Below are 10,727 nucleotides of genomic sequence, written 5' to 3'. Positions count from 1 at the left end.
TGCCACTCATGTTCAGCGTTCACTGGGCGAGAGGCGGGGTACACCCTGGACAGGTCGTCAGTCTGTCGCAGGGCAACACAGAGACAGACAGGACAAACAGCCATTCTCGCACACACTCACACCTAAGGAGAATTTAGAGAGGCCAATTCACCTAACAGTCATGTTTTTGGACTGTGGAAGGAAGCCGGAGTACCCGGAGAGAACCCATGCATGCACAGGGAGAACATGCAAACTACATGCAGAAAGACCCAAGACAAGTGTAGGACTTGAACCCAGGACGTCTGTGTCTATACATTCAAAATAATTGGTATGTCTGTTGTGATAACTGGCTCAGGGCCATAACAACAGGAGGCCATGCAAAAATTAAAGGTGCACAAAAGAAACATTTATTAAAGGTAAAGTGTTTAAGTAGCAAAAACCACCATGAAATGTGTGAATATCAGTGGCGTAATGTAAATGCTTGGATTTGTTATGTATACGTGTGTAAAGAATGTGTTTTTTTTCATCGAATTTACAAAAAGTGTAAAACTGTGAGTGATTATTGATGTGTTTAAATTTGAAGAAAATGTCTTTTGTTTGGAATGTGTAAAAATAAGGTTAGGTTTTTTTTTTCTCTTCTTTTGTTTTTCTTGTCTTTTGACTGTATTAAATATGAGGTCAGTGGATTTAACATTGATTAAAGGGTTTAAATAAGGATTGGCTAATGTAAGCATTGCTTTAGCCCATTCCTTTTTGGTTGAAATGATTCTCGTTTTATTTTTTAAGCTTGTTTTGATGTAAATGTATCAAATAAATAAACAAACTAAGTGAACAAAATAAACCAATGGTGAGACGCAAAACTAAAAACAAACTCAAATGTGTACAGTGAGGATTAGGTCCCAACAGCAGAGCAGCACCACACGTCCTTCAATGTGTGTAGAGAGAGCGCAACAAAGCAGGAAACAGGCGGAGCTTTAGGTGCTCCGTTCTCTGGATCCACAGCACCATGACCTGCACAGAGGAGGAGGAAAAAGGAAAGGCAACACATGTAACCCGGCCCACGAGGCCTAGGGCTGGAACACAATGTGTGCATATAAACTGGCAATACTTGTGCGTATCTCTGTTTCTGTATAGAAATATATATAAAAATGTCTCTGTGTATATAATTTGCCCGCAGTTGAATGACTGTTTTTAGTCTCTATAATGTATGTTACAAAAGAAAAAAGGGTGTAATGACATGAGCACCATAGGTCAGATGAAGTTGAAAGTGTTTTTCTGCAAGAAGAAAAAAATATTTTTCCTGCCTATTAAAAATTGGTAAAAACTGAAGCTGTTGTGCTCTAAATTTACAATCTTTCCCTATGCTCACTCTGTACGTTATTACACATATTGTACATACTTTGTACTTTGCATGAAGTTGTGACCCTAATACAATCCTCTACTGCCAAGTTAATTACATTGAAACACAGAGCATACAGCCATTTGATGAAATTAGAACACAATATGAAAGTTTGTTTTGGACAGAGTGCATCAAATGTAATGTTTAAAAGGCAGAGGAAGCCAGACTAGCTGAGAACTTTCCCACACTCCAAATAATCACCATATATATGATGCAATAACTCCTTTTTTGGAACAGAGAACCTAGAGCTCAGCCAAATTAAAGGTAAACTCACTCCCATAAACAACTTTTCAGATTACCCCACAGGTTTAGAAATTCCTCTACTCTGCCAAATGTAGACAAAGTTCCTTTTGGAAAGTTTAAATTGAAATTAATTTGATAAATGTGGAGAATGTATGGCTGTTGTTTAGTATGCCTTCACATCTTTGATGATGCTGAATGACAGTGGTGGTGGTTGGAAAATGCTGAAAAATAATAGGAAGCATGAAAACATTTAAAGAGTTATTTTTATTTCTTTTACTAACAGAAGAAGAATCTGCAACTCTTCTTTGTTAAAGCTGTCTTACTCAAACATAACTTATTTAGCATCTTCTGTGCAAAAACAAAAAAGTGTCAAGATATTAAAAAGACAAATGAAAGGTTTCAAAATAATTTTTAGTGTATGCAACTCAAAATGTTGCAATTCCAGTAATTTTTTGGAAGGTCTTTTTCCCATCATAACTTAAAAAACAACCTCTGGCTGAATTCCGTGACTGACAAAGATGCTTGGCTAAAGTATTTTAATATTCAAATACTGACATTCGTGTTGAATAGAAGGCACACATGACAAATGGGATATAAATATATTTATAGAGGAGCTTCCTGCTGTGAAAAAGGAGACCACTATTTAGACATAAATGAGATGTAAATAAAAACCCGTTTCATGACCCGCCTGATGTGCATCCAAACGGAAAGTTGTTTTAATGTTATTGAGAGCAAAATCAAGAGCTTCATTGATATGAAGTTCTGCTTTGTTTGAAATAAAGAGATACATAAAACAGTGTATGCTACTTGTGTTGATGGCCGATAAAATCTGTTAAAAAGAAAAACATGGATGCATATTGCATTATGTGGACGTTTCTACAGGGCTCTTAGCCATTCTGTGTCTGATTCCATCATATCACAACAAAGCTGAACAATCTACTTTCAAGAACAAGAAGGTGAAAACAGTTTTAATATCCGTTCCTGCTCTGACCATATGAATCTTGTTCCAGTAATTGGCAGTATTTCTCTGGGATGACACAGAATTGTCCAAACACTTAAATGCAGGTAATGTGTCAGTGTGTAAGTATTTAATCTGCTGTAAAGATGTTAGTGAAAAACATGGTCACCTTTCCTTAAATCTATCAATATCAACACATAGTTAATACTAAAAATAGGCAGGCTTAAATATTTGCTGTTTTTTTATGTTTGAATATTCAAATTTCCCCCATACCAGTGGACTCATGCGTCAGATGGAACTGAACATTCATTAAGATCTTTCAAGCTGAAGACAAACATTTTATTTTGCTTCTCCGTAAGACAACATAATCAGAAGTAAGTTTCTCCTCTGCTCACACTGTGTTATCTGCTTAGCATAAGGTGTAAATCCATACATTGGTAGAAAAAGTCATGTTTGTTGCATATTTACATTCTTTATTCTCAGTACTAGCATTAATATCTATAATATGTTGCACCTGCTCTTCTAACAAACAGAAGCATGTTTCAATAAGGGGAGTGTGAATAAAATACTATTATAGCATTTTAGGAAGAATTTAAAGTTATTAAATTGTTTTTTTAGACTGTAAAAAGAAACAACTGCCCCTTGTGTTTCTCTAAGCCTCTTTGAAGGAAGCATATGTCAACATTTTAAGTAACTATGAAAAACAAGGCTGTAATTCTTATAAACCTTTAACCTCTTTTTTCATTTTATTTCCTAAATGTAAAATATTTATGATTAATAGGTTTTATTTTTGGATTTCAAATGTATATTTTACCAAAAAGAGATATATCTGTCTAAAGAAAAATCTTTTCCATCCAGCAGAGCAAATATGCAGTGGAGTCTGCTTCTTCTTCTTTCGATGGGTAAGTGTCTTTGCATGAATTCTGTTGTTGAAATTTTCACTTATATGTGAAGCAAATTAATTTGATCAGGAGATCCTAAAATAAAGACCACTTAAAATATAATAAGCATGAAGTCTTTGATGTTATTTTTCTGCTTTAGTTTAAAACTATCCTGTAGTTACCTCCACTGTTTCTTTTGCTCCTATAGGTCAGTGTAGTGCAGTGGTTTGTCAGCTCTATGAGTATCACTACATTAATGTTAAAAAGACCTGGACTGAAGCTCAGCAGTACTGCAGAGAGAAACACACTGACCTGGCCACAGTGTCTAACATGACAGACATGGAGAGACTCCTCAGTAACTCAGCAGGAGATATGAGGGGAGCTTGGATTGGTCTGTATGATCAAACAGGAGGTAACAGGACATGGCGCTGGTCTCTGCCTGGAGTGGAGTTCAATAAAAGTTACCAACCGTGGAACACAGATGAGCCAAATGATGCAAACGGGTTGCAGAACTGTGGAATCATATGGAAGACCCTGAAGTGGGGAGACATAGAATGTGAGCGATCTGAATTCTTTCTCTGCTATAATGGTAAGAAATGTTTTGTTTTAGGCCTTATTTAAATCCTGTATTCGGGGTGGAAATATGTTATTAAATGTGAAAGAAATTAAGATAATATATTACCAATTTATTATTATTATAAGAAAGAAAACTGGAATTTTGCTTGAACATTTGTTGCTTTTGTATCTTGTCATTTAAGATTATATTATGTAGAGAAAGTATTATGACAGGCCGATGCTCATATTTAGTTTATTACACAGACAGGAACTCATCAAAAAAATTCCACTTGATTCAAGAAAAGAAAAGCTGGACAGAAGCTCAGAGTTACTGCAGGAAAGAACACACAGACCTAATCAGTGGACTGACACAGCTCCAGGATGAGGAAGTAAAGACAGAATGCAGTTCTGTTCCAGATGTTACATACATTTTAATCGGTCTGTTCAGAGACACCTGGAGGTGGTCAGATGGAAGCAGTTTCTCCTTTAGAAACTGGAATATACAGTTTGACCATAAGAAAATCAACAGTGGTCAATGTGCCATGACTGTGTTTGATGATGAAGGCAGATGGAGGAATGAGAACTGTGCTGTCAGTAAACCCTTCATCTGTTATGATGGTGAGTTGTTCTTCAACATTTCTAAAGATTAAGCTTTTAATTAAAAAATATCAAAAACAGAAAGACATAACTTTATTTGAATATATTTATATAGACATGTTGATAACTGATCCTTTCTAAATAAATAAATAAAGATTATTCTGGGCTTTATTATTTTACGTTTAACCCATGTATCGGCAGTAATTATTTAAATAATGCTTTGTTTTTATCCACCATTAAACATTTAACAAGTTTATCCTGATCAAAAAATGGGGGGAAGCAGGGAAAATCACTTGATTTGCTTATGTGTTTATCTATTGTATATTATCATATACAGATTTATATTTCAAGTCACAGTTTTGGATAATGTTTCTGAATAATAACATTCATAAATAATGTGAACAATTGTTTGTGCCCATCACCACTATGATAGATAAACTGATCCTGATCAAAGAAACTAAAACCTGGGAGGAAGCCTTGTACTACTGCAGACATCACCACCATGACCTGGTCACCATCACCAACCTGGATGAGCAGAGATGGGTCCAGAAGAAAGCCAAGAAGGCCTCCACTGATTACGTCTGGCTGGGACTGCGCTACACCTGTACTCTGAATTTCTGGTTCTGGGTCAGTGATGAAGTGGTTAGCTATGAGAACTGGGCTCCAGATGGACTGATGGATGACTGTGACATGTCTGGAGCCATGAAGACAGGAGGACAACATCAGTGGTTTAAAAGAAATGACAGTGAGGAGTTCAGTTTCATCTGTTCTAAACATTAAATTCTATTCATTTCTGCTTTTTCGTTATTAAGTGTGTAGTTCTTATTACATGTTGATTTGAATAGCTTATTTTAGCTGTAAGTTTACTGGGCTACAGGGAGAATAAGAGGATTCTGTATTTCCAGCTTACTTCAACTGCACTAAACGTTTCACAGAAAGCTTGATGTTGATGATGTCTTTGGTTTTGTGGTGAGGTATGTAACATGAATGTTTCCTAAAAATAAAGATGTAGACAGTTTTATTTTTTCTGTTTTCTAATATACAGTATAAAGAGGACTGCCAAAACCCTCTATATAAAGCAACCAGGTTTTATATATGTCCAACATTTGTTTACTCTCAGCTTTTAACAAACACATTTATAACATCCAGCAGCAAATAAAGACACCATTCTGACTCTGAAGATTAAAATTCAAAGTATTTTGAATCTGGTTTAGATCAGGGGTTTTCAAATTCATTGAATGCGAGCCTCCCCTTGGGATATGTAAAGAGAACTAAGCCCCCCCCCCCCCCCCCAACCACAAACCTACCCCACACAGGTCCCTGCAGTAAATGCATCTTTCTTTTGTGTTCCTGAAATGCTGTTTCAAAAACAACTGACAGCCCATGTCATGGTTCAGTTTTTGGCCCGCCTGATTTTGGACATTTTCCGGCACCTTCCTCCTCCCATATCCTCCAGTCTCCACTCCAGATCTCTGCTGCCTCTAATTAAGGGAAACTTAGTCCACTTGTCCACCAGCTACTTATACTCTCCTCAGTCAACTCATCCTTGCCGGTTTGCCTTTCGACTTCCTTCTGCTCACCTGCTGGCACCAGCCTACGTCCCATGTCCTCCTACCCTCATCGTCTTCTTCACCGCCTCCTCCGCCTCAAGCCTGCCGAACTCGCGCTGCTGCGCTGCGACATTCCCCTGACCCCAGCGCTCTCCCGTCTACCCAAGAGACTTCCTGGGTTTCAGCACCTGTCTGGCTCTGCGGCGCTGCACCCACGGTCCTCCAGCTTCCTTCACGCCCGCCTGCTCAGCTCCGTAGAATCTGCTGGCTTCTGCTGTCATCTTCCACCTTCCTCAGTCTGGTCCAGATCTCTGGTTCTCCTCAACAGTACTCCTGTTTCCTCACAGCCCAATACATTTTTTTTAAGAAAGTACATCCATAAAATAAGGCATTTCTTTGTTGAAGATAGCAGACAAACTGAACTAGACAGACGCCAATGTCGAACTGAACTCACGTCAACAGGAGATGTCAGCTGAAATGATAAAAATAAAGAACCTGAATTTAACAGACGTCAACATATTTGGATTTACTTTTTAGGCTAATTAAACACAATTTAAACCTGTTGCTATTTTTAACAACCATGTTCTCAATGCAAACAATGGAGGCGCTTTGATGCACAAAGCTGTTTGATGCTGGTTGAACAGAAGAAAGAAACAGCCTCAAGTCATCCTTGCTCTTATAGCCTTGACCGGTATTTGTTTTTGATCAGGGTGAGAGCAGAAAACCCAAATTCACAAAGGTAAGTGGAGTGTAATATTCTGAGTTCTGTTATGGTTTATGTTAGTTTTAGTTTTCCTTCTCTTGGTCAACAATTTCCCCTCAGCAACACTGAAGCACACAGAGGTTCACGCTGCGTCTTTACGCACGATCCAGCTGCTGATGTCTCCCTCCTTTCAGCTCAATGCACTTCTAGACTGTTACAGTTTATAACATCCTCATCACCTTTCACAGCGACAGGTTTCTCAGTCAGTCGCCGCGCTGACCAGACAAATTTCTATTGCTCTCCTCAGTGCGGGGGTGCGGTGGGCGGATTTTACCCCCGTTGGTGCGCTGCGGGGAAAATGCATAACTAAATACTGTAAAGGGCTCCTATAAAGGGAAAAGGGGAACTGACAGGTCTGAGATGAAGCCCCTGACGTTACAAGTTCTTTAAAATTACCCATAAAAGTGCGCACCTGAATTAAAGCGAGAGGCAGCAGCCCACCGAAGCGCCACTGATTCTATGTTGTTAAAAACAAAAGAGCATGAAACACAGCTAGTAACTCTCCTATTGACTTTAACTGGCACACGTTGCTACCGATGTGAGGACATTAAACGTAGTGATTCACGTCTTGAATGGTGAACGGTGATAAAAGCACCTGCTCCGAGGGAAAGGGGGGGGGGGGGGGGTAGAGGAGCAAGCGCTGAGGCACAGAAATACGGTGCATGTAGTTAAAAAGTGCTGAATTAATAAAAACGAAACTTATAAACAGACCAAGTGGTGTTTTAAACTGCATCTGGTTAGCAGAAATGTCTTATGATCCAGCGTGCAGCCATGACTGGTTCTGAATGAACCGGTCATCTGGCAAAATCTGAGCCACTTCCCGAAGCAATCCCGTGGTACAGCCGGGCAGCGAGGCTTCGGACGTCATCGTTTTCGGCTCCTCCCCTAAATGAAGCAAGCCTCGATACGCGCTTTACGAAAACGCCCCCTCCATTACTCGACACACGCCTCGAAGCCTCGGCACATCACGTAACATCACTACTGTTTAGATTTTTCCCCTGTTTTTTTGATTTTGTTATTAAAGAGCTTCTTTTAAAAGAAACCTCTACTGGTCTGGTCAAATTCTGGGTCCTTTTCCTCTGAACATTACATGGGGGTGAAGGGGATCAGGACTCATGGCTTTGGCGGACACATGCACTGTTAAAAAAATACTGTAGAATTTACAGTAAATTACTGGCAGCAGGGTTGCCAGCCGGTTACTGTAATATTTACAGTCAGGTTACTGTAATTCTATTTACAGTCTTACTGTAATTTTATTACAGTTTTACTGTAATTTTATGATAAATTTACAGTAATTCTATTCATTTTCCTGTAATTTTATTAATGTAATTATTACAGCTTTACTGTAATCTTTTTTTTTATCAGATTTACTGTAATTTTATGACAAACTGACTGTAATATAAATATTTTACAGTAATTCATTACAACATTAATTTGATTACAGGTTTACTGTAATTTTATTCCAACTTTGGTGTAATTATGTTGGTTAATTTGTAGTAAATATTTACTGTAATAAAATCACAGTAAATTACAGTAGCCCTGTAATAGAAATACAATAAAAATTGTATTGCTACTTGTTGAAATAACATGCCAATTTGCAACTTTCTACAAACTCTCCACTTTTATACAGAAAAATACAAAACCATTTTAAAATTATTTTATTGACAATTTAAAACCAACAAACTGCAGCATATCAAAAAGCATGTCTTAACAACACCATTTGCTTTTAACAAGAGCTGATCTCAAAAATAAAAATATGCATAACCCACATGTTTATATTATATTGCATTTATTTTTACTTACATTTATTATTATATTATAAGTTTATATTATTATATACAGTTACATTTATTATTTTTACACTTAGATATTATACTTAGCCTTCACAACAAAAGTTTCTAGGGGTCAAAATTTCCAAACTGTCAAACAAAGACACAAGAACAAGGTTTTACAAGTTACAAGTCTTCAGTCAAAGAAAGGGATCCAACACAATCAAACTTTAAAAGTTGTAGGTTAAAACTTACTGAACACCCACACAAAGCCAAAATAAGTATTTAGTAGGGCTTTCTCCTGAACACCATCAGAAACCATCCAGGGGTTGCTAGAAGACAGTGTTGTAGTCAAGTCACTATGCCTCGAGTCCGAGTCCAGGTTCGAGTCACCAGTGTTCAAGTCCGAGTCAAGTCCAAGTCATAAAAAAAAAATCCGAGTCGAGTCCGAGTCGAGTCCACTACTCATCCGAGTCAAGTCCGAGTCGAGTCACTATTGATCCAAGTTCGTTGTAGGAACTTGCCGTGACGTGTGATGTATGACACGAAGCAGTAACATTCCATTGCACTAATAACTCTTTCGCTGTAGTTACCCTTGGTTTTACTCGGTAAAACGACCGCTTTTTCCAAGTCAAAGACGTCTCCTAAGCATGGTTTTTAAACTTTGTTGTTATGGAACGTGCAACAGCGACTCGAGGTACGCTGATAGGCCGCATATGAAGGATGTTAAAGCCGCAAGCGGCGTCGATCGGCCCTTTCAGCCAAGCGCACTCCGGCCTATTGGCCACCGCCGCGGCTCTGGCCGGCGGGCGGGGTTCGCGCACCGCCGCGGCTCCGGCCGGCGGGCGGGGTTCGCTCACCGCCGGCCGCCCGCCACCGCAGATGCTGTCACGCATTTTCCTCGCCCGTCCACCGGGCGATTCCCACAAACGCGTTCGGCAGCGCTCCCCCATGACTCACAACAAATCTGGTGCAGATCGGTCGATGCAGCGAGGAGATTGGCCACCGGACCGGACTAAATCGTTCGGCGGGCCGGAAAATTTATACCGATTCCTGGACGGTGACTACAAACAGAAAAAAAAACGGCCGATGACGCCATGAACGCCGAGCAGGAGAAAAACAACGACTTACCTTCCTATCAACTCAGCCAGTTTTCCAGTCTTTCTAAGCCCTCGACACTCAAGCCATCGTTTGAGCTGAACGTTGGTATGTTGTTCCACAGTTCTACCAGTAAAATGGCCGCCTGGACATCCTTTTGTGATAGTTTAATGGCTGAAAAGTCGGTCATATCCTTGTATCTGTTGCATGTGTAATGGCTGGTTGCTACGTGCGCTCTCACACTGTTTGCCCTTCCTTAGCGGCAAGGGGCGTTGCTCATGAGATGGTGACGTCACGTGCGCGGTACGACATTTAGATATTAAAATCATACACCAAATAATATTCTGATGACATATTAAAATTATAGCCTAATGATATAAAAAAAGTCGAGTCTTTTTCTCAATTTCCGAGTCAGAATTATCTGAATGTAGGAGTCCGAGTCCAAGTTCGAGTCATCAGTGCGCAAGTCCAAGTCAAGTCACGAGTCTCTAAATTTAGCTAATGACTCGGACTAGAGTTCGAGTCTCGGACTCGAGTACTACAACACTGCTAGAAGATAACGAAAGACATTTTTTTCTTTATTAAGACATGACATTTTCATTAAATTTAACTGCATTTATATCAGTTAAAGAAAGACAGGATGAGAAGGACAGATTTGGTGGACGGACAATCCTTCTCTGACCTTCCCTAATTGTAGCTGTCTCCCTCTGCTTCTGTTAGAAATGGACAGGATAGACAAGGAAAATGAGAACATGCAAGAGACAGAAAGACACACAGGGACAGAGAAAGACAGATAGAGAAAGAAGAAGACTTTTGACTTTTAACAAAACTTTAATTACAAAAGGCCAAACAATTAAACAATTGAGTTAAAACCAAGTGTCATTTACATAAAATTCTTAATTAAGAAGCTTGTTAAATTGAAGTTCTTTTCTTTC

The 10,727-nt window shown here is 39.0% G+C and overlaps 1 protein-coding gene across 1 annotated transcript; it reads left to right on the top strand.

The window, feature by feature from the left end:
• Window positions 1-3,477: 3,477 nt before the first annotated feature.
• On the top strand, window positions 3,478-5,398 carry LOC118565905 (C-type mannose receptor 2-like). Its single transcript, XM_036146975.1, has 4 exons — window positions 3,478-3,481; window positions 3,669-4,016; window positions 4,580-4,633; window positions 5,046-5,398. Exons 1-4 carry the CDS (start codon window positions 3,478-3,480, stop codon window positions 5,390-5,392), a joined length of 753 nt encoding a protein of 250 aa, XP_036002868.1. The 3' UTR covers window positions 5,393-5,398.
• Window positions 5,399-10,727: the final 5,329 nt, after the last annotated feature.

The sequence above is a fragment of the Fundulus heteroclitus genome, chromosome 14 (genome assembly GCF_011125445.2).
Source record: "Fundulus heteroclitus isolate FHET01 chromosome 14, MU-UCD_Fhet_4.1, whole genome shotgun sequence".
NCBI classification, from domain to species: domain Eukaryota; kingdom Metazoa; phylum Chordata; class Actinopteri; order Cyprinodontiformes; family Fundulidae; genus Fundulus; species Fundulus heteroclitus.
This window is presented reverse-complemented; position numbering and strand designations above follow the sequence as displayed.